A 24295-nucleotide genomic window follows, 5' to 3' on the forward strand; every position below is an offset into this window, starting at 1 on the left:
ATACCAACAGACCATTCTTTGAAGAAGAAATCCAAACGGCCATAATGTGTATGTAAAAATGCTCAGTTGCACCAACAGCCAGGGGAAGCAAGTGAAAACAATGATACACAATTTTATACTCTTCAGATTGGGAAGAACTGACAAATGTGATCTTATCAAGTGCTGGCTATGGTGCCGCCAGGAGTGTAAACTGGCACATCCATTCAAGAGAGTATTTTGGGAATGACTAGTAACATTGAAAGTGTGCACGCCCTTCATCTGACCTATGTAATATTCTTACAAAAACATTTAACCTGATAATCATGAGGAAGCAATAGGTAAATCCAAATTGGTGAGTATTCTGCAAGACAACTGGTCTGGATTCAAGAGCATCAATGTCATTTTAAAAAAGAAACCAGATTAAGTCTGGGCGTGGTGGCTCACACCTGTAATCCCAGCACTTTGGAAGGCTGAGGCAGGTGGATCATTTGAACTCAGGAGTTTGAGACCAGACTGGGCAACATGGTGAAACCCCGTTTCTACAAAAAATAAAAAAAATTAGCTAGACATGGTGGCATGTGCCTGTGGTCCCAGCTACTGGGAGGATTGCTTAAGCCCAGGAAGCCGAGGCTGCAGTGAGCTGAGATTGCACCACTGCACTCCAGCCTGGGTGACAAAGTGAGACCTCAGCTCAAAAAAAAAAAAAAAATAAATAAATAAATTAAATAAACCAGACTAAAGAACTTTCTAGATTAAAGGACACCAAAGAGCCACAACAATTAGAGGCAATGCCTGATTCTTGTTTGGATTCCGGATTGGAAAAAAGCCAACAAATTGGATATAAAAACCATTATTGGGACAATAGGGGAAATTTGTATATTAGATAGTTTTACTGTATACTAGATACAGTATTGTGTTCATGTTCTTGTCCCCGCCAAGACTGATGAGCCCCCATGGACTCAGATAGTCAAGATTCTTAGCAGGCTGTCAGAGCCTTAAGAAGGTTCTGAACCCAGGACTAAGGTAGGGGTTACTTCAGGCTGAGGGGATTAGCAAAGGCTTGTGAAGTGCTAAAGCCGTGACCTGGATACTTCAGGACTCAAATCCACTCACATTGGAATTCTCTGGGTGACTGCCCAGCCCCTTTGGCAGGACAGCCAGCCACAGGCCCTGATTGTGCAGGACTTCCTGCCTCTGCAAAGGCAGTCGGAGGCTGAGCAGGGTTCTACCCAGCTGGGTCCAGGCAGAAGTTTTTCCTCCCCACCTCCGGGTTTGTCCTCATCATTGGTCACTCCCATTCACAGCTTTAAGATTCTGGAGGCCAAGAATTTGGCTCCCCCCGGATCCATGGTCTGTGGATACCAATGTTCCGACTGGAGACGGGGAGCCAGCAAGACCCGGGGCTCCGGGGTCTGCCCAAGGAAGTTGCTCATGGGAGCAGACCTCTAGAGCAGGATTTGAGGCCAGGCCAAAGAGGTTAGTTACTGATGGGGGCTGCACAAATTGGGGCTTGTGGAGGGATGCCAGCTGGGAGGGAGAGACTGGAGAAGGGGGTGTGTGGAGAGCCCAAGAGGAGGCCCAGGGGGAGGTGGGCAGGCACAGCCTCTGTTGAAGGAGTCTCTCTAAGGCTGTTGGGGTCCTTCACCTGTCATTGTCAGGCCTGGGGAGCGGGCTCTTAAGGAGGCCAGGCCACACCTCAAGGGAAGATGGAGGTTACCAGAAGGTCATACCTAAAATTACGGGCAAAACCAGGGAGAGCTGTGAATAGGCTGAGTTAGGACTTGTGTTTACGTTAATCTGAGGCCTTGCTTGGATTTCTTTCTAACCTAAACCACAGGCAAATATTCCCCTTTAGGGAGAGAACTCGCCGACATCTATTTAACATCCCTTAACTGTTGAGAGCGTCCACTGTGTGCCAGACATTTTGGTACACACAGAAAGAAACCCAGAGGAGGGTAAGATGCCCTTATAGGGAGATCTTTCTCCTGCCTTCCTCCATCTCTCTCTCTCTCTCGCTCACCTCTCTGAAGGCGGTCTAGCTTTGGGCTAAGTATACGTGGCCTTGGGAGTCAAATGGATCAGGACAACTCTGAGCTTTGTCACTGACCAGCTCTGCACAGGTGTGAGCCATTTTTTTTTTCTTCAAGCCTCAGTGTCCCAATCTGCAAAGTGCATATGATAGTAATATCTACCTCATAGGGTCACCTTAGGGATAAAATGAGAGAAGCCCCATAAAGAACTTAGCATGGTATCTGGGCTCAATAAGGCATCAGCTATTTTTATTAGCCGTTCAACAAACATTTTTTCCTAGGACCCAATTTGTACCATACAGAGTGCTAGGTGCTGCCAGGGAGAGATAAAAGAGACACCCTCAAGGATTCACAGTCTAGTTTGTTCATTTGTTGATTGATTTCATCAATGAATATGTATCATGCCCTACACTTAGCATTGGAGATGTCAAAGTATTAATAAAAGACACTGTCCCTGTCCGCAGGTTGCTCACAGCCTGGTGGGAGAGACATTGCAACACAATATGATTGGTGTTGTGAAAAGAGAGAGCACATGGTACTGGGAGAGCTCAGAGCAGGGGGCTGATCCAGTTCGGGGCAGGGCGATGGATTCACAAGACATTTTGGCAAAGGCAGACCCAGCTTCCATGTTTCCCAGCTCACAGGTGCGCTCCTACCCTGGGGCCTTTTTACTTGCTCTTCTCTCTGCCTGGAGCTTTCTTCCCCTAGGATGATCCCTATAGCCTGCTCCTTCACCTCCTTCATGGCTTTACTCAAGTGTCACCTCCCCAGCAAGACCTTTCTTGGCCACCCTGTTTAAAGTGGCCACTCCAGCCCAGTGCGGTGGCTCATGCTTGTAATCCTGGCACTTTGGGAGGCCAAGGTGGGTGGATCACTTGAGACCAGGAGATCGAGACCAATCTGGCCAACATGGTGAAATCCTGTCTCTACTAAAAATACAAAAATTAGCCGGGCATGATGGTGCACAGCTGTAGTCCCACCTACTTGGGAGGCTGAGGCAGGAGAATTGCTTGAACCCGGGAGGTGGAGGTTGCAGTGAGCTGAGATCACACCACTGCACTCCAGCCTGGGCAACAGAGCAAGACGTCTCAATAAATAAATAATTAAATAAATAAATAAATCAAAAGTGGCCACTCCCACCATCAACAGTCCCCGTCTCCATCCCCAAACACACACACTTAGCACTCCCACCCTGCTCCCTGCTTTATTTTTCTCCATTGCATCGATCACCACCTGACAAGCTGTACATTTTACTTATTCGCTTGTCTATTTCTGTCTTCTCCCTCCAGAGTGCAAGCTCTGCCATGAGGGTAGGGTTCTCATCTGTTTTGCTCTTTGCTGTATCCCCAGTGTCTAGAACAGTGCCTGGCACATAATAGGTGCTTGCTAAATAGTTATTGAACGATAAGTATGTTAAGTTTACAAAGATGAGTAGGAGTTGAGTAAGAGAAGAAAGCGAGGGAATAACAGATGAAAAGGGAACGGGGGAGGGAGAGAGAGACAGAGAAAGAGAGAGAGAGAGATTGAAATTAGTGAGTTTAAGGAACTAAAAGCCTTCACATCCAGCTTCTTCCCAGGAATGTTTAGGGGTGGTATAAGGCAAGGCTGGAGTAGGTGGGGGGCCAAGTTGTGCGGGGCCATGTCCTGTGAGGGGATACAGGTGCCTCTGACTTGGGTGGATGTGCTATGTGCTGTTACAGAGGTTAGGAAGATTGACCCAGGAAAAAAGGAGGAAGCCATGAACTCTGCTGGGGAGGTATCAGGGAAGGTGTCTCAAAAGAGGAGGCACCTCCTCTTAGGCCCAGGGAAAGAGTTTCAATGTTATTCTAGATGTGATGAACATTCTGAAGGCCGTTCCCACATCCCCTCTCCTAACAGACAGACACTGGGTTAGAAACTTTTCGGTGCTTGCACTGGTGGATTTCACTTTGCATTTGGTCCTCGTAGTGCCTAATGGGACCTCTGCCCACAAAATTGCTCAAGAAACATTTGCTGGGTTGGATTGGGATTGAGACAGGTGGAGTGGCCTTGAATTGTAGATGATTCAGGCTCATGAACCTAGAACCTTGGGCACCATCTGTGATCTTGCCAGGCAGAGTGACAGCCTTTCCTTGGGTTTCTCCCTCCTCAGAAAAAGAAGGGACATTACCATGTGGAAAAACAAGTAGGCTTTAACCAGTTAGAAAAAGAGAGTGGAGAGCATTTTAGGTGGAGGAAAAACAACAGAAAGAAAGAAAGGAAGGTTAGTTCATGGTAGATTTCTTAAGAATGAACAGTTTAATGGATTACATTTTTCAAAGATAAAACATGTATTTGCTATGAAGTTGGTGTGTGGATTGCCTTCTCAGCCAAAGTTATGGTGAAAGTTGAACTTGAGCCTGTTATTAACCAATAGCTGTAACATATGTATAAGCTGCAATGTGCATCCTAGGCTGACACCCAGATAGAACTAGCGGTGTGTATCTTTACAGGAAGCTGCCAATTTACAGCCTGGCTGAAACCCACATGGGGCTGCTTCTACTTCCAGATTTAATTGGTTCATCCATCCCATCATTCTTTTATTCCACAAATAATTATCAGCCACCAGATATGCATTAGGGGCTGGGTGCAGTGGCTCACACCTGTAATCCCAGCATTTTGGGAGGCCGAGGTGGGCAGATCACTTGAGGTTGGGAGTTTGAGACCAGCCTGGCCAACATGGTGAAACCCTGTCTCTATGAAAAATACAAAAATTAGCCCAGCGTGGTAATCCCAGCTAGTCAAGAGGCTGAGGCAGGAGAATCACTTGAACTCGAGAGGCGGAGGTTGCAGTGAGCCGAGATCACACCATTGCACTCCAGCCTGGGCGACAGAGGGAGACTCCGTCTAAAAAAGAAAAAGATATGCATTAGGCCCTCTGCTACCTGCTAATAATATAACAAAGAACAAGATGAACGTGTTTCCTGCCCTCAGATGCCTATATTCTAGGGGAAGGCATAAGGCACATGAGCCATAAACAAGTAAGTAAAAGAGAGTTAAAGATGATGGTCAGTGCCATGAAGGGGAAAAACAGAGTGACCTTGGGTAGGTAGTCAGGGGAGGCCTCCTGGAGAAGGTGGCATTTAAGGCAAGACCTGGAGGATAAAGAATCAAGGACTAAGTATTCTAGGCAGGGGGAGCAGGAAATGCAAAAGCTGTTGTTGGAAAAGCTCAGAGAGTTCAAGAATAAGTCAATTCGAGAGCACGGAATGTCAGAGCCTGCGGGCACCCTGGAGCCCATCCACTTCTCTCATGCTGGTCATTGCTCTTGCCACATATCTGCACATGACTCTGGCCTGCATAAAATGTTGCGGGGAGGGGGCCCTACAGGGCAGGGAGCACAAAACAGTTGACAGCTGTCTCCATGTTACGGAGCAGCTGAAGGGCTTATGAGTTTTCTTTGTTTTTGAACCTTGGCAAAATGTAATTTTAAAAACATTTTTTACAGGATAGAACTGAGGCTTCATAACTGACGAAGCTGACTTCATGAGCTTTGACAGATCTTGTCTGCATTTTAAGTGTTTCCAACACTTAAAGATTAAGTTCCTTTTCCTGAGAAGTCGAGCAGGGGCATAGCCCACCCACTCAGTGCCCACCTCCTATGCGACATTTATTTTCCTAAAAAGTGGCAAATAAAAAGTGCCTTCCGGGGAGAGGAAACTCACCACTCCCAAGACAGCTCATTCAATTCCCAGGACACATGAGCTGTTAGAAAAACGTTCTTGGATCGAGCCAAAATCTGACTGCTTAGCGCGTCCGTGCCTGGTGGGTGTTGGTTCCGCAATCTGGAGCCACATGGGACAGTTTTGATTCCTCCTACTCCCCACAGCCCTTCAGAGATTTGGAGACAGACTGGGTACCCCCAGCCACCTTCCAAACCCAAGTCAGCCCCAATTCCCCAATTCCCTCCCTTCTGTCTCCTATGATCCAGACACCACCTAAGCCTGCTCACATGGGGGCCCAGGGCCAGGCACATCCCTCTGGGTGTGGCCTGCTAGGAGCCCTCATTCTGGGCACCACACTCCTGCCATAACCGCCAAAGACGACCACTGCCTCTGTGATGTGACTAGTACTGGGTTTGGGGGTCACGCATGTGATTGCTGAGCTGTGTTACCAACCCTATCCTTGTACATTTCAGCTTTGGGGGTCTTTGGACAGGGCCTGTTCACTCTCTTCTTATTGAGCTCAGGTTATCTTGTTCTTGATCAAGATCAGGATAAGATCAGGACAAGATCAAGATCCAACCTCCTTAGTCTGACCCCCAAGGGCCTTTGTGACCTACGCAGCTCCATCTCTTTGGCCAGTCCTTCCCACCATTCCTGAATTCCTCCTAACCACTTGAAGAAAGTTCCTGAGCAGTCACTTGGGGGCATGTCCCACCATTCTATTAAAAATAACCAATATTTACTGAGACCTTACTACGTGCCTAAACACCTACTGTGTATCAACTCAGAACATAGAGATGAGACAGGTACAATTATTTACCCAATTATTTGTGATGGTGAACTAAGGCACAGAGCAGTTAAGAAACTTGCCAGAGGTCACACAGCTAATAAGTGGTGGTTCCAGGGCATGGGCACCCTGCATCCAGCCTCAGTCCATGGTTTGCAGCTTGTATTGGCTTATGAGGACTGACCAGAGATTCCTCCAGGCAGAGAGCAATTGTGAGGCAGATTGGACTTAAAACTGTAGGGAGTGGTTGAGGACTAGGGCAGAGCAAAACACAGACCACATCTATGGGGGCAGCTACTTCTTGGCAATGGCCAGTCGTTGCCTGTAGGAGTCCAGACCCAGGATTCCTAGATCTTTCTAAAAAGAAACTGGAAATGGGAATGTGGAAGTGTGGATTTCTTTCTCTCTTTTTTTTTTTTTTTTTTTGAGACAAAGTCTCACCTTGTCCCCCAGGATGGTGTGCAGTGGTATAACCTCGGCTCACTGCAACCCCCGCCTCCTGGGTTCAAGCGATTCTTCTGCCTCAGCCTCCCAAGTAGCTAGGATTACAGGCACTCACCACCACACCCGGCTAATTTTTGTGCTTTTTAGTAGAGATGGGGTTTCACCACATTGGCCAGGCTGGTCTCGAACTCCTGACCTCAATTCAGGCCTGCCTCGGGCTCCCAAAGTGCTGGGATTACAGGCGTGAGCCACTGTGCCTGGCCTGGAAATGTGGATTTCTGTCTACAATCTCTTAGCATCTATACATTGGCAGCTAATTCCATTTTTTTTTTTTTAAAGCACCGTGTAGATCAAGCAAAGCATTTCCTAGGGCTGTATGGAGCCCTGGGCTGAAAGTTTATAACCAAAAATCCAGTTCCACTCATCAGCAATTATTGGAACACTGAACCAACTTAACCAACTGTAACTCAGCTCTCACTTTTCCACCTTGTTTATATAAGGAAACCACGTGACACTCTGGTGAGATGTCTTGTGAAAATCCTAATCATTATGTCCTTACTGGGTCTCAACCCTTTTTTGTAAAGAACATGGATTTGACAGACAGATGGGTCAGGTGTACGATTCTGGATCCTCTTTTTACTAGCTGTGTGACCTTGGACGAAGTACCTAACATCTGCCCCTCTCTTTCCTTGCTTACACATTGGGATCATAATGCCCCCATGAGATTTTGTGAAGATTAAGGAATACCATGAATGCTGAACTTGCCTTGCACTTGTGGCATAGCAAATGTTCATTAAAGACCGAGTTCTTCCCTCATTCCTTTCTGAGCCATCAGCCTTGTAATCCCCTCCAACAGGAAATGCCAGCGTGGACAGCATATCAGATGAGTTCTATAACATTCCAGAGGCAGGTAAGCTCCCTGTGGAAAGAAGGATCATGGAAGACTTCCTGGAGGAGGAGGACATGATGTAGATTTTCTGCCAATGAGCCCTGGGTAATCCTGTTCCATGTGCCAGCAAACCATTTGACAAGGCCAGGGATATCTCAGCAGCTTAGGTTCTCAGGGTGAGGGAGTGTCCAGGTTTCCATGGCTACCCTTGGCAGGGCTTTAGCCCTGGGGCAAGCCTGCACTTGATAGACCCAGCAAATGACAGAGAACAAGTGTGTTTAATTTGTTCTACAAATACTTCTTGAGGATCTATAATGGGTCAGACATTGTTCTAGGTGCTGAGATCAGAAATGGATCAGAGGAGAATTTTGCCCTCAAGAGGCTTCCATTCAATTGGAGGTGGAAGTGGCTGGGGCATCTTTAATCACCGAAGTGTGAATGGTTGGATCCATTACCAAGAAAGGGGAACTGGGAAAGACTGTTTTGAGGGGACAGTGAGTTTAGTTCTGAGGTTCCCAAGGGTTATTGGGATAGAATATCAGACTCTATCTATCTATCTATCTATCTATCTATCTATCTATCTATCTATCTATCTATCTATCTATCCATCCATCCATCCCTGTGTAATCATATTTGATGTGTGGACTGGGCAGTGGGGTGAGAATTGAGCTGGAGCCAGAGGAATCATGCATTCACTCAGCAAACTCTTACTGAGCACCTACTGTGTGCCAAGTGCTGGTTTACAGAGGTGAAGCAGACACAGAGCCTACCCTCATGGAGTTCTCAGTTTACTGGAAAGACATAATCACAATAATATTTATGGTAGTTATGACCTATTGAGCACCTACAGGGTGCCAGGCACTGTCTCGGGCCCCTCTGCCTGACTTATCGAATTATCAGTGTTACTAAGCGAGGCTAGTTCTATGATTATCCTATTTTACACAGATAAAACTGAGACCCAAAGAGGAGAAAAAGCTGGTTCAGGTGACACACGTGGTCAGAGCTGAGACACAGATTTGAATACACGTCTCTCCTACGTTGGATCTTGGATCTGACGTTGTGCTTTCTCCTGGTTCCTGTATTCAGTCATTCCTTCATTAAGCATTGTTTGTTGAGTCAAAGCTAGGGCCAAACTGCTCTGTCCGGGATACCCCCGGATGCCTGCATAGAAATAAGAGCTAAATCCCTGAAATCGGATGAGCTCATCCAGAGAGTGGCTGAGACAGAGAAGGGCAACTCCAGAGGGCAGGTCCCACAAACACACCTGCATTTGGGGGGCCAATAGAGATGGGACGGGGGGATTAGCCACAGGAGGGCAGCCGGCACAGTGCAGCCTTGTGAAGCCCAGAGGGAGAGAGAGTTTTGAGAAGGAGGAGGTGGACTTCGAGATGAGTGCCCTGAGGGACTGAGGAGGTGACCCCCAAGCTTGGGCTATGCCAGGCTTTGGGGGTCCCTGAGGGCAAGCTCAAGGATGCAGCAGATGCCAGACAGCGAAAGGTTCAGAGTGGGGGATGACGAAGGGCAGGCTTCTCTGTTTAGAAATTTGGCTTTTAGAGAAAAAAAGAAGTAGAATTGTCACTAGAGACAAGGGATTATTTTTTTCCTTTTTGTGGCTTGGTTTTGTTTGTTTGAGAATGGTGGGGCAGGTGTGTGTTCGTAGGTAGGGGAGGAAACTGGTTGAGAAGGAGAAATGAAAATACAGGATGGGGAGAGGACTCTTCCCCACGGCTCTGATCACAGCCAGACACCATCTATGTTTGCTTCTGTCTTCACTATCTGTTTCCCACCAGCCACAAGGGCAGCTCTGTGAAGGCACAAGTTCTGTCTCATTCACCATGGGATCCCAGTGCCTGGCAAGTAGTAGACATTTCATAAATATTTTTGATATTGAGTTGAATTCACAGGGTTCTTCTGGGAGCCCAGTGGTTAGTCCTAGGAAGAGAAGGGTTCATGGGGGCCTTAAGGAGGGGCTTCTCTCTAATGCTACCATGACAAGAGAGCGGGAGAGAAAAGTCAACAGCAAGGAGAGGCAGAAGCCAAAAATCCAAGTCTTTGGCGGGGTACAGTGGCTCATGCCTGTCATCCCAGCACTTTGGGGGGCATGGGTGAGAGGATCACTTGACCCCAGGAATTTGGGACTAGCCTGGGCCACATGGTGGGACCCTGACTCTATAAAAAATGCACAAAGAAATTAGCCAGGCATGGTGGTGCCCATTGAAGTCTCAGCTACTCGAGAGGCAGAGGCAGGAGGGAAAATGGCTTGAGCCCAGGAGGTGGAGGCTGCAGTGAGCTGTGATTGTGCCCCTGCACTCCAGCCTGGGGGACAGAGACAGACCCTGTCTCAAAAAAAAAAAAAAAAAAAAAAGCAAAAAATAAGTCTTCTCAAAAAAGTGTGTGTGGGGTGGTGGCATGAGGGGTGGAATTAATAGAAGTAGAAAATGGAGAATACTAGTAGCTACCTATGTCCTGTGAGAACACTCTAGAAGGTGAGCTGTCATTGATTTATTAGCATTACTCTGCATTTGCTATGGCTCTAAGTTATAAATTTCTAAATTAATTTAATCCTAACAACAGCTCTCTGAGGCAGATGAGCTTCAGTCAGCCCTGAGGTGATGTGGCTAGTGGTGAGGAAGCCAGGATTTGAACCCAGGACTTGGAGCTGATATACAGCCTGTGATGTTACCCACTGGGCCACACACTTCCCCAACTGACATTAGTTTATATGCCTGATTTTTATTTTTATGTATTCATTTATTCATTAATAGAGACAGGGGCTTGCTGTGTTGCTCAGGCTAGAGTGCAGTGGTGCAATCATAGTTCACTGTAACCTTGACCTCCTGGGCTCGGGCCATCCTCTCACCTGAGCCTCCCAGGGTGAGCCATTGTGCCTGACCCACATGTGCCTTGTTTTATATAGTACATTCCTCACCAGGAGCCTCTGGGGTTGGAGGGGCTCATAATTCTCACGTTTTACATTAAGAACAGAGAAATGTAGTGACTTGCCCAGGGTCACACAGATACTAAGTAGCTGAGCTGGGACTCCAGCTTGCATCTCTCTAACCGCAAGCCTGGCACTTTCCCCTTCCGAGGGAAGAACTGTAGGAAATTAGCACAGAGTCAGGTGCCAAAAAAGGGCTACCACCTGGACGTGGCAGGCAATGTTCTGTGGTGTTTCTGCAGGCATCTCCCGACTCACCCCAGCTCAGGAACGGAGCAGAAAAAGTTGGGGGCTGGCAAGTTAGGAACAAGAGGAAGAGGACGGGGACAAAGCTTCAAGTTCGGGAGCGGGGCTGCCTGTCTTCCCTGGCTGTTCCTGGGTTGAGGCTGAGCGAGACAGGATAAAATCTGAGCAGGAGCCCACGGCTGGGGGACTTGGCAAAGACCCAGTGTGGTGGGTGGGAGGGAGGCTGTGCCCTGGAGGGGGATTCCAGGGTTCCTGTTTCTGGTGGGGAAGAGCCCTGGATCGTGAGTGGCCCAAGCCCAACTCTGATCACTGTCTCTCCTGATGGCCACCTGGGCACTGTGACCTGCTTCAGAAAACAGCTGCTTCTGTGGCAGTAAACGCAGCACTTTGGGAGTGCGAGGTGGGTGGATCACTTGAGGTCAGGAGTTTGAGACCAGCCTGACCGACATGGTAAAACCCAGTCTCTACTGAAAATACAAAAATGAGCCAGGCGTGGTGGCGTGCGCCTATAATCCTAGATACTTAGGAGGTTGAGGCAGGACAGTTGTTTGAACCAGGGAGGCAGAGGCTGCAGTGAGCTGAGATAGGGCTACTGCCCTCCAGTCTGGGCAAAAGAGCCAGACTTTGTCTCAAAAAAACAACCAAAATAAACAACTGCTTCTGAATACACAGTGGAAAAAAATCCCCAGGGGTCGTGCCAGGGTGAGGGGAAGTAGGGCTTCCTATGTGAGTTACCAGGAATCTTGGAGCTGGCCCACGCAGGAGTGTGGGAGGTGACAGAGAGGTCTTTAAAACCAGGCGGGCCCAGCCCCGGCCTCTTCTGTGGGCCTGAGGACGGAGAAAAGGTCACACTGGTGAGGAATCTCATCTTTGGAGCTGCTTTGCCTGAGGAAGGTGCGGAGAGCAGGGCTGAGAGAGGGGCTATGAGAGGAGACACCTGGCCCCCTTGGCCAGGGGAGCAGGGCCTGGAGAGGAGTGAACCCCCATCACCTCTCTCACAGACAGCAGGAGGGCTCAGCGGCGCCTTCTGTGCAGTGAGGCTCCGCAATGTGCGTTCTTTCCAGCCAGGAGACGTGAACTGGGAGGTCCTGGAGCTGCTGCATGTGGACTTGGGGGACCCGTTCCTTGGCGACCTGGCCACATCCTGGCCTCCACATCTTCCTTTGGGCTGTCCGTCTCTATTCTCTCCCCTCTCATTACTGCAACCACTGCCCTCCTCCGAAATTCTCTCACGGCTATGCGCTTCCTCTCTGTGGTCGTTTGACTAAAATAGCTGAGCCCACATCCTCCTTCTGGGGCCCGCTTTGGGCTCTACTGAGTGGAGTGGCTCTCCACTCTTTGGGGCAGCCACTCCATGCCTCTGTCACCTCCGCCACAAAACTGCTTTTTCACTCTTTCCAGGGTGTTCTCAAATGCACCTGGGAGGTTGGTTTTCTCCAGGTATGGGGAGGCCAACAGATCGAGAAATGATTGCCATTTAAAAGATAGCTTGTTATTTACAGCTCCCAGAAGAGGGCGTGCTTCCCACCCAGGGCCACGCAGGAAGTGCCAGGTCAGCAGGTCAGGAGGAGCCACGGGAAGCATCGCCCAGGGCCTTTGCTGTGATCTCTGGGAAAGGCTGGTAGGGCAGGGGACACAGTTTAGGACCGGCCAGTTTGAATCATGTCAGTGGAACTCCAGGCTTCCCTAGTTGTCCAGTGTCTGGCCCTGGGGTGATTTAGGGTAGGAGAAACCTTGGCTTGGAGTGTGAGAGTGAGGGAAAGGTGGCCCGGGTGTGCCAAGGGACTGGTTATGTTAGCAGTAGGACGTATCCATACAGGCCTCAGCATCCTCAGTTCTTGCCTCCTCAGAAGAAAGAATTCTCATGCCTGTAATCCCAGCACTTTGGGAGGCCAAGGTGGGTGGATCCTGAGGTCAAGAGATTGAGACCATCCTGGCTAACACGATGAAACCCCGTCTCTACTAAAAATACAAAAAATTAGCCGGACATGGTGGCAGGTGCCTGTAATCTCAACTACTTGGAAGGCTGAGACAGGAGAATCACTTGAACCTGGAAGGCAGAGGTTGCAGTGAGCCGAGATGGTGCCAGTGCACTCCAGCCTGGCGACAGAGTGAGAAAAAAAAAGAATTCGACCGAGGGGCATAAGGCAGAAGGAGAGACTGAGGCAAGTTTCACAGCAGAAGTGAAAGCTTATTAAAGAGCTTTAGAGCAGGCATGAAAGGAAGTAAAGTACACTTGGAAGAGGGGCCAACCAGGCGACTTGGGAGATTCGGGGGTTCTGTTTGACCTTTGACTTGGGGTTTTATACATTGGCATACTTCCAGGGTCTTGTTTTCCTTATCCCCTGATTCTTCCCTTGGGTTGGTGGGGTGGGCTGTCCACACGTTCAGTGACCTGCCAGCACTTGGGAGGGAGCATGCGCAGTGTGTTTACTGGAGTTGTACACATGCTCCCTTGAGGTGTTCTTCCCTTACCAGCTGAACGTCCCTAGCAGGTCATATACCAGTTAAATGCTGCCATTTTGCCTCTTCATGCGCATGTGTGAGTCCACTCACCCAGCTCCTGAGATCTTACTGGAAGCTGCTGATCACCCGCTTCAGGTGTTCCTGTTTATTGGGAGACTGCCTTTCCCTGGTGCTGGCTGTGACCAGTTATTATTTTAGAGAGACGGTTAACAATTGCCTGCCCATCACCTGATGGTCACCTGACATTCCTGCCCTGCTCCTGTCTGATCAGCTACCTACTGTCACAGTCGGTCTGCATATGAAAGGCAGGCTCACAGAGGAGCCATTTGAGGTGTCTAGGAATTAACTAGCCCTGGAAGGAGCAGGCTGTCTCTGGCCTCCAAGATGTCAAAGCGTCCTAAAATATAGAAAATCAAAAGCATGTTTAGTGCCCAGAGATGCTCAGAGGCAGTGGAATAGAGTCAAAGAAATAGATTCACAGTCCTGGGCTAAACCCTTGGGGAACTCACTTCACCTGCCTGAGCCTCAATTTCCTTATCTGTAAAATCAACAACTGTTATTCATTGAACAAATGACTGTTTAAAAGGACAGACACCGGGCCTGCCAAGGTCACTGATGGGTTTAGAGAGATAGTGGATAGTGCTTGGCACACCAGAGGTGCTCAGTGAGTGGCAGTTGGTGTCCTTGTGCCGCAGCTCCAGGGAGCAGCAGAGAAAGATTGGTGTGGAATGGTGGGTTCTAGGGCCATTTCTTTGACTGTTTGGAGCCCTTGGAGCAGAGGCTATGGGTGGACAGAACCCTCAGGAATGTTCTTGGGATTTGGAGTTGCTGCTGGACAAGGGTTGTCCTGGAGGCCAGCTGTGGACAGAACCCTCAGGAATGTTCTTGGAACTCAGAGTTGCTACTGGACAAGGGCTGGCCTGCCAGCCCAGTAGCCAGGAGCCCCGGGGAGTCTGAGGCGTGTTTGGAGGCCAGGTCTTGGGAGGTGCCAGAGGTTCAGGTAGAGCTCTGGCACAAGCGACCGTTCAACTCAGGGACTTGAGACAACAGAGCACTGAAGGGGAGAGCCCCAGGCCTGCCCAGCTATGGACAAACAAGGACTTTGGATCCTGGGAGGAAGGGAATCAGGCAGCTGCCAGCAAGGAACCGCTGAGAAGCCAAATTAGAATCAGGTGCTGGCCTGAGACACATGGAATTTCCTGGACTCCAGGCTGGCAATAGCTGTTTTTACCAAAGACAGATTCTAAGAAGTGAAGCCAAGGGCTCTGGCCTGAGAGGTAGAGCATGAGAAGGAACAAACACAGACCCCTCAAATGATTCATACCTCTGGGAAGGGAGGCTGTGTGGTGCAGTGAGGGGTGCAGAAGGATGGGGCTCGAATCCAGCCTCCACTGCTTAATGGCTGTGTGACCTCTGGCAAGGTCCCTGAGCTTTCTGAGCCTCAACTTTCCCAGTGGCAAAATGAGGACAGTAATACCTACCCCGCAGCATTCTCGTGAGCCCCCAGGATTGACTTATTCTTTAGGCAGACACAGTGCCTGGGTCCCAGGAGAATGTCTTAATTTTATAAATTCTTTTAAAACCAAGAGGAAAGAAATGAACATAATAATGAATATATAATAATAAATCCAGCTTGGATTATATTTTTCTTTATAGCAACATAGTTGTCAAAAATAATCGTGTGAATATAGATATAAATATAAAGAGATAGCAGAAAGATGCCTACAAAGGCAAAAGCGCTTGGGGCCCATAAGAGCCATAACCAGGCCCTGAAAGCCACTAGCACATTGTGGGTGCCCAGGCTTCACTGCTGAGCACCTCCTCTGGGCCAGGCACTATTCTCAGTGGTAGAATAGAGGGGTGCATCTGCCCAGCCTCTGCCTGCAAAGAACCATCAGGGTAGACATCCTTGAAAACAGGCAACTACAGCACTGTGAGCTAAAAGGAGTACGAGATATAGAATCACCAGCTTTCTTTCTGCCCTCCTGCTGTGGGCATCAAGTGCTCTGTGGCCAGGAATTTTTTTCTTCTGTCTTACATCTTTCATCAAAGGCCATGTCTAGGTTATATCAAGTCCTGCTTCTTCACGTATGCCACCAAATCTCCGTTTAAGAACCCTGCCCATTCTCTGGTCCCTTTTAACCATTTTGCTAATGGGGTGAGTATGTCTGGGGCGTTTGTGGCTAAAAGTGCACTGGTGGTAGGGACAGTGTCCCTGCGAATGCTTCCATTATTGCCCCTGTGCCTCCAGGGCCCTCAGTGGACCTCCAGTTTTTTGCCTCATCTTTTCTGGCTGGACTCACCTTGTTTATTGCCCACCATGACGGGGAGTAGAATAGGTGGGGCCTGGTGGAGAGCCAGGGTGGGATCTGAATGGGCCACGGGGGCATTGCCTGATAGACCTGTCATGGGTTGTGTTGTTTTTTCCAGAACCCCAGAGATGAAAGGCCTCCTCCCACTGGCTTGGTTCCTGGCTTGTAGTAAGTGCTGGCCCCATGACCTCCGAATGAACTTTTACCCCATGGGAGTAACAGGGTGGTGAAAAGGACGCCAGCCATTGAGGTCGTAGAGACATGGTTTTGAATCTCAGCTCTGCACTGACTGCATAGACGTCAGCAAGAGCCTTCATGCCTCCGAGCGTCTGCTTCCTCATCTGGCATGGGCTAATGCAGTCCATGCGTAAGGCTGTGGCAGGGTCCTAGGAGATACTGTACCTCAGCTGTGTAAAGGTTGTGGACATGGAGGTTATGTGGCTGGCAAATGTAGGAGGCAGATTTTTTCCTTGTATGCAAATAAAATAAGATTTACAAAATCCCCAAATCAATCCAAATAAAAATCAAAACTCTTAATCTAAATATCCCAACCTATGATTCCTGGGTCATTCTCAGCTCAGGCTTGTCCAGCTGGGAAATGACTGTATAGATGGCTTTAGTCCCATCCTGTGGCCCCGTGACCATATATACAACCCCCGACAGGCTGTCCTGCTCTTTGATGTCTTGCTAGATCCCTAGAGACTCTAGGAGGAGCTGGAAGCCTGGTGCAAGGAGAGAGCCTTGGGCTCACTGTAAAACCCTGGACAGGGCACCTTTTCCCTCCACGCCTCAGTTTCCCATTTGTAAGATGAGGGAACTGGCTTCAGCGATTTTTCTAAGAGTCCCATCCTGCTTTTAGATTCTCTGCCTTATGTTCTAAAGGGTGTGAGGGGAGGGAGTGGTAGGGAAGAGGGATATATTGCCAAGAGAGACAGGAAGCTCCTGTCTGCCTGCTTCATGCAAATACATTATGAATTATACCTTAAATGTCACGGTCACTTACTATGTGCCTGCCACCGTGCTCAAAATTTACATAGTTGATCTTATTTTAACCCTCATGACAACTCCAAGATGTAGCTGCTAATTTTGGGTCCCCATTTTCCAGATGATGAAACTGAGGCTCTGACTCCATTCAATATCATACTTTGAATTAGTGGCAGAGCCCGGATTTGAACCCAGGTCTGCTCATTTTTCAATTCCAAACTCTTAACCAATTCTTCATACTGCTTGCACCTCCCTTCCCACTAATGGAGAGAATAAAAAAGAGACACGCAGGTCCCTCCAAGCCCTGGGTGAGAGAAAGGGTAGGAGATGTTGGGCAGTGGGCCTAAAGCAGGGCTGGGCTGCCTGGGTGTCACCTGGGGACATGGGCTATCTTCCAGGTGTGCCTGCTGTGCAAGGAGGCTTGCTGGACCTAAAATCAATGATCGAGAAGGTGACAGGGAAGAATGCGCTGACAAACTATGGCTTCTACGGCTGTTACTGCGGCTGGGGCGGCCGAGGAACCCCCAAGGATGGCACCGATTGGTGAGCTGATGGCTATAACTGCCCTTTGGGCTCCAGGCTCTGCACCCATGTTTTCTTATTCAATTCCATATCAGTTCTGGAAGATGAGTATTAAAGTACCATTTTACAAATAAGAAAACTAAGCCTCAAAGAAGTTAGCTGGCAATCCCAAGATCTCAGTGGCCTAAGGTGTCAGTTGGTTGACTGTGGCATAACAAGTGGTCCTCAATGTAGTAGCTTATACAGCACTGGTCATTTACTTTGCTTATGAATCTGCCATTTGGGTAGGGCTTGTGGGGGTGGCTTGTCTCAGCTTCAGCTTGGACAACTGAGGCTGGACAATCCACCTTCCAGATGGCTCACTCCTATGGCTGGCAAGTACTCAGCATCTCCTGGCCTAGGAGCGGGTCAGAGGCCTCAATTCCTGTCACTTAGGCCTCTCCAAGGATGTTTGGGATTCCTCCCAGCATGGTGACTCTTGGGTTGCAAGAGTGAGTGACCCCAAACTGCAAGACCAAAGGGTATGGTGTTTTACAGTCAGCCTCAGAAATCCCATTGTGTCACTTACACTGTACTCTTGGTCAAGGCAGTCACAAAGGCTTTAAGAGGGAGGGCATCTAGATTCCACCTCTTGATCGGGAAGTGCTAAAGTTCTAGAAGAATGTGTGAAATGGGAGATTTTGTTCCTTGGAAGGCATACCCAACAGGGTTAACAATTCTGATACTGCTAGACATATATAAAGGAAAGGGATGATCAAGCAAATGAAGGACAGATGGTTGGGGCCAAGTTTCTCACTGTTGGAGTGGGATAAGCCAAGGCAGGAAGCCAGAATGATCCACGTGCAAAAGGACTAGAGTTGGAGACATCAGTATGGACTCCTGTTTAGCTTATTGTAGATGCAGATGTTTACATGTGGAAGTATGCATAGGTAGCAGTATGCATAGATATCATGGATATATTAGTATCATACTAATATAAGACGTAAGTAATAGGAGAAAATGGTGTTTCCTCTGTAAGATCTTCTCAGTTTTTCTGTAAACCAAGAATACTTTTTATGTGCAATCTGCTACACCTAACATACAGTCATCCCTCGGACTGGTTCCAGGACCCCTGTGAATACCAAAATCTGCAGATGCTTTAGTCCCTGATATAAAATGGCACAGTATTTTCATATAACCTGTGTGATCATATACTTTTTTTTTTTTTTTTTTTTTTTTTTTTTTGAGACGGAATCTTGCTCTGTCGCCCAGGCTGGAGTGCAGTGACGCAATCTCGGCTCACTGCAAGCTCCGCCTCCCGGGTTCATGCCATTCTCCTGCCTCAGTCTCCCAAGTAGCATATACTTTTTTTTAAATACACATGGGCAAATAGAAACATTCTTTTGCTATCAGTGGAGAGGGCCTAAAAGAAATGACATCCCAGTAGCAACAAGCACACTTAATGCCTAGATCTAGTTTCCAATGTCATTCTTCAATAGAAGGCCCCTTCCAAGTCATATATATATAGCCAGGGTTCCTTAAAGAAATGGTCAATTCTAGGACCAAGGCAGGAAATATACAAGATGAGCCTGGAACTTCTTTTAGTGCCAAAAAGTAAGGAAGTACTTAAATAAACACAAACAAAACGAAAGCCCACATTGATGGGGATGTGACAAGAGGCACCTGTGCCGACTGAAAGAGCCCCCAGTGGCCAACACTGGAACAATTTAGCAACCATGTAAATAGCCCCAAACTCCAGTCTTATCATGAGAAAAAAGAAAATCAGACAAATCCCAATAGTGGGGCATCTTACAAAATATCTAACCAGTACCCCTCAAAACAGTCAAGAACAAGGAAAGTGTGAGGAACTGCCAGAGCCAAGAGGAGCCTAAAGAGACAAGACCATGGGCTGGGCGCGGTGGCTCAGGCCTGTAATCCCAGCACTTTGGGAGGTGGAGGCGGGTGGATCACCTGAGGTCAGGAGTTTGAGACCAGCCTGACCAACGTGGAAAAACCCCATCTCTGCTAAAAATACAAAATTATCTGGGCGTGGTGGCGCATGCCTGTAATCCCAGCTACTCAGGAGGCTGAGGCAGGAGAATCGCTTGAACCTGGGATGCGGAGGTTTTGGTGGTGAGCTGAGATCGTGCCATTGCACTCCAGCCTGGGCAATGAGAGCGAAACTCTGTCTCAAAAAAAAAAAAGAAAAAAAAAAGACAAGACAATGAAATGTAACATGGGATCCCCAGTGGGATCCTGGGACAGAAAAAGGACATTAGGTGAAAACTAGGGAACTCTGAATCAATTATGGCTTTTTTTTTTTTTTTTTTTTTTAATACAATTAGTGTGGTAATAATGATGTATTATTATTTAGTGAATAATTATCAATGTATCAATATTGGTTCATTAATTCTAACAAGGGTCTCATACTAATATAAGATATTAGTAATAGGAGGAACTGGGTGTTTCCTCTGTAAGATCTCAATTTTTCTGTAAACCAAGAAAACCTTTTATATGCAGTCTGCTACCCTAACATACAGTCATCTCTTGGACTGGTTCCAGGATCCCCGTGGATACCGAAATCTGCAGATGCTCTAGTCCCTGATATAAAATGGCATAGTATTTGCATATAACCTACGTGATTGTATCCCCCCAACCTTTTTTTTTTTCTCTGAGACAGGGTCTCACTCTGGTTGCCCAGGCTGGAGTGCAATGGTGCGATCTCAGCTCACTGCATCCTCGACCTTCTGCACTCAGGTGATTCTCCCACCTCAGCCTCCTGAGTAGCTGGGACTACAGGCACGTGCCACCATGCCTGGCTAATTTTATGTATATTTTTTAATAGAGACAGGGTTTCACCATGTTGTCCAGGCTGGTCTCAAACTCCTGGATTTTAGCAGTCTGCCTGCCTTGGCCTCCCAAACTGCTGAGATTATAGGCATGAGCCACCGCGCCCGGCTGTGATCACATACTTTAAATCATTTCTAAATTACTTATCATAGCTGATACAACGTCAATGCTATGGAAGTTGCTGTTGTATTGTTTAGGAATAATGACAAGAAAAAAGTCTGTACGTGTTTAGTACAGACACAAGAAAATAGGCCTGCTTACATTTTCCATCCATATTGGTTGATCCACAGATGTGGGACCTGTGATACGAGAAGTTTATTTCTGGCTCACATAACAGTTCAGTAGGAATCACACATTGGCTCCTCCCATCTTGAGTTCTGCCATCCCCTATGGCCTCAGAATCCTTTGCTGGGTTATCTCCATCCAGCCGAAGGATGGTGGCAGAGGGACAGTGGAGTAAAGTGTGGGTGGTTTGTCTGGGCAGGTCTGGAGGGGGAGTGTATTAATTCCACCTACCTCCCCTGGCGGGGACCAAATCATGTGGCCACACCTACTCGCAAGGGAGGCTGGGAAATGTAGTCTAGTTGTGAGACCAAGAGGAAAACGAGAGTCCATGACCTGCTGGCTAGAAATGAGGAGCAGGAAATTACTCAAGTCACACTACCAGATCCTCCCTGCCACATCACGTCCACCAAGGTGGCCTCTGCTAAAGTGAGGTGGTTGAATTTTTGCTCCTATTAGGGATGGGGTCAGGAGGGCACCCCTCCTACTCGGGATCTAAGTCTCTTGCACGGACAGGTGCTGTTGGGTGCATGACCACTGCTATGGGCAGCTGGAGGAGAAGAGCTGCAACATTCGGACACAGTCCTACAAATACAGATTCGCGTGGGGCCTGGTCACCTGCGGTAAGGCTGGGGCTTCCCGTTCGGGCCACTGGAAGAGCACCTGACTTTAAGTTCAGCTGCCCTAGAGAACAGCCATCCTGTATCTTGTTGCGGGAGGAGGAGTTGGGTGCAGAACTGGGATGACACGAGCAGAATTATTGCAGCTGTATCAGACCCCCAGGGTAGGGCTGAATCATCTTAGACAGCATCCACTGGGTGCAAAAGTGCTTGACATGCTTCCTTTTTCTTGATCCCCCCCCAAAATACCTGTAGAGTATGTTTAGTCTCCTCCATTTTAGATATCACGAAACGGGAAGCTCGAAGGCCTGCCAGTGCACACAGCAGGATTCAAGCTCAGGGCCTCTGAGTTCAAGGCTAAATCTGGGGATTGTTCTGCTCTATGAGAATGAGAGTTCCTCCAGAGCAGCAGCTGCCTCCACCATCAGACTGGGAGTCCCCCAGAGGAAGGAAGATGCTTCCTCTATCAGACTAGGAACTCCCTGAGGGCAGGAGCTGTCTCTTGGACTGAAATCTCACCCTGAGCAGCAGCTGTGCCCCTTCCATCAGATTCTCTATTCCCCCGATTTAGGAGCCATGCCTCTTCCATCAGGCTGAAAGCTCCTCGGAGCAGGAAGTCTATGGGGTCTCTGCTGAGACTGGAGCATGCTCTTCCCACCCTCATTCTTCTCTTGGTGTCCTGTTGCAGAGCCCGGGCCCTTTTGCCATGTGCAGCTCTGTGCCTGTGATCGGAAGCTCGTCTACTGCCTCAAGAGAAACCTATGGAGCTACAACCCACAGTACCAATACTTTCCCAACATCCTCTGCTCCTAGGCCTCACCAGTGAGCTCCTCCCAGACCAAGACTTTTGCTCTGTTTTTCTACAACACAGAGTTCCGACTCTGCCTGGTTCCTGAGAGAGGCTCCTAAGTCACAGACCTCAGTCTTTCTCAAAGCTTGGAGGACCCCTAGGGCCACACTGTACCCTCCAGTGAGTCCCAGGAGAGTGACTCTGGTCATAGGACTTGGTAGGGTCCCAGGGTCCCTAGACCTCCACTTCTGAGGGCAGCCCCTCTGGTGCCAAAAGCTCTCCTCCAGCTCCGGGTTGGCCATGTCTCTTTTCTTCTCTGAAGACAGCATCCTGACTCCATTTGGAACACTTTCCTGAGATGCACTTACTTCTCAGCTTCTGCGATCAGCTTATCATCACCACCACCCTCCAGAGAATTTTTACACAAGAAGAGCCAAATTGACTCTCTAAATCTGGTGTATGGGTATTAAATAAAATTCATTCTCAAGGCTAATAAAAACCACATTGGCATTTTCCTCTGCTGTGGGGGATCGCTAGTGCCTCTTTCTCTGCCGCTGGGGCAATAAACCCAAAGGTGTCTACATTATCTCAGAGACAGAAGGGAAGATTAGTAAATGCAGGGTTTTCTGGGATGAGCTTCAGGCTTTCTCTTGGGTTTATTTCCTTAAACCTTGGGGTCCTCTCCAGTGTTGGGTCTCATTCTTCCTCGATGGGGTCGGGGAAAGATAACTGGTGATTATGCCAGTTTCAGCTTCCAGGCCAGAGAGGGTGGCATTCAAATCCCGGTGCTGGCTTCTTCAGCTGTGCGGTCTTGGACCCATTACTGAACCTCTTTGACTTTCAGTCTCTTTGAGAAAGAAACTGTCTTGTTCCTTGCAATGTAAAATGAGACTTCTAAAGCCCACCTTGATGCTGATATGGGGGATGCTGAGGTTCTAGGATTTCACACAGCAGGAATTTTTTTAATAGGTGTCAACTGTGGGGTTTATTTTTTACAAAGTAAGGACATTAAAAAAACCAACCCATCTATCAATTCATAAAAGAAAGGACGTTCTGATACTAAGACTGAAAGAAGAAAGGATGTATTCCAAAACAAAGGAATGTCCTTCCAAGAAAGGACCTATGGCTTCTTTATTCCGACATACCCCAAAATAACTGAATGATAAATAGGGTCTATATTTAAAAAGCTCCAGTGTTGAATGTTTTCAAAATAAAATTTAATTTTATGAGATTACCCTGAATGCACCAGTGCTTTAGAAAAGTTTGATTTAGACTCGGTGTCTATATTTGACAATGCCACACGGGGAGGGACTTAAATGCTGAATTTGCTCATGAAATATTTAAAATCAAAGCCATTTCTCAGATCCAATTTTGAATGGGTATGTGGGGGAAATTGAAGGCTTCACTCTAATCCCATTTTCCTTCAATCATGATATTCTGGATGACAGAGAAGAGAAACCCAGTCCAGATTTCTCTGTTCTCCCATGAGGGTCAGGTGGGAGGCAGGGCAGTGTTTTGCTGGTAAGTTCTGTAGGAGGGGGTGTGGGCAGGCCCTTCTCATTGGCACATCCCAGCTCAGAGTCCCAGCATCCACACAGGAGCAGGATGCTATGAGATTGTGAAGGCAACACTACAGGCTGGTGTGGTATTGAGCTGGAAGGAACCATGGAGAACCTTCATTTATCTACCAAGAAATTGAGGCCCAGAAAGTTTAGGAGACTGTCCAAAAGTCACACAGCACATCAACAGCAGAAATAGGATTCGATCTCAGATCCTAGCTTTAAACCCTGGGCTCTGGCCACTATCCCACATTGCCTTCAACCGCAGCCCACAAAAGGAGCATTTCAGGGACTCACCCATATTAGGGGTTCATCAGGGGAGCCCCTGGATTCCAGCTGAGGGCCAGCTCCATGTCTTCCCTGCTGCAACCATCTCTGGATTCTGGAGGCTGTCCCCGGGTGGCCAGTCAGTCTGGGGCTCTGGGCTTCATCCTCAGTGGAGGAGCTCCCATTGCTGTCTTCCACCTTGGCTGCTGTGAACAGCTCTGGGGAAATTATGAGAGCAAAGGGAGCCTCGAAACTTGGGGAAAGGTGTTCTCCTCAACTGTTGCATTTGCTGATTCATTGGCTGGCAGGAGAACCATCAGGGAGGTCATCCAATTTTAAGAGAGCTAGTGAAACATACAGACCAGATTGCAATGCCTCCCTAGCTAGATCTTTATACATCCTTAATGGACAGACTGCCCTGTACATACAGATCCTTTACTGTCATCTGAATTGGGCTTCAGGCACAAATGTGAGCCTCCAAACATAAGTACAATGATCTCTATAAGCATATGTACAGAGGGGTTGGGCAGCAGGGAGCTCCCTTGTAGTTGTTACCAAACTGAAAAGGCCTCAAGTAAAGCCCACTGATGAGGATGGGGAAGGGAGGAGGACAGAGCTAAGGTGGGCTGATGAGGTAGGGTGTTTTTTTTTTTTTTTTTTTTTTTTTT

General features: G+C 48.1%; 1 protein-coding gene across 8 annotated transcripts; it reads left to right on the forward strand.

The window, feature by feature from the left end:
- Positions 1-23042, forward strand: PLA2G5 (phospholipase A2 group V). 8 transcript variants are annotated; one of them, XR_009214866.1, is made up of 6 exons: positions 15397-15620; positions 15893-15942; positions 17157-17301; positions 20908-21014; positions 21700-21981; positions 22124-22721. XR_009214866.1 is itself a non-coding variant. In XM_058444112.1 (5 exons), exons 2-5 carry the CDS (start codon positions 15903-15905, stop codon positions 21822-21824), a joined length of 417 nt encoding a protein of 138 aa, XP_058300095.1. In that variant the 5' UTR covers positions 1-48; positions 15893-15902; the 3' UTR covers positions 21825-22721. The 8 variants fall into 8 exon arrangements, 7 of the variants coding, with proteins under 7 accessions (XP_058300095.1, XP_032615049.1, XP_058300094.1 ...); XM_058444112.1 differs by lacking the exon at positions 15397-15620 and adding an exon at positions 1-48 and having other exon boundaries at positions 21700-22721; XM_032759158.2 differs by lacking the exon at positions 15397-15620 and adding an exon at positions 1184-1455 and having other exon boundaries at positions 21700-23042.
- Positions 23043-24295: the final 1253 nt, after the last annotated feature.

This window comes from Hylobates moloch, unplaced genomic scaffold, assembly GCF_009828535.3.
Source record: "Hylobates moloch isolate HMO894 unplaced genomic scaffold, HMol_V3 SCAFFOLD_9, whole genome shotgun sequence".
Classification (NCBI taxonomy): domain Eukaryota; kingdom Metazoa; phylum Chordata; class Mammalia; order Primates; family Hylobatidae; genus Hylobates; species Hylobates moloch.

Excerpts from the sequence above, each read along its gene's own strand:
- PLA2G5 (XM_058444108.1), top strand. The coding sequence starts at position 15,553 with ATGCCACCAAATCTCCGTTTAAGAACCCTGCCCATTCTCTGGTCCCTT. Across the intron at positions 15,621-15,892 it reads TTAACCATTTTGCTAATGGG|AACCCCAGAGATGAAAGGCC; the intron begins GTGAGTATGTCT and ends TGTTTTTTCCAG. Across the intron at positions 17,302-20,907 it reads CCCAAGGATGGCACCGATTG|GTGCTGTTGGGTGCATGACC; the intron begins GTGAGCTGATGG and ends TTGCACGGACAG.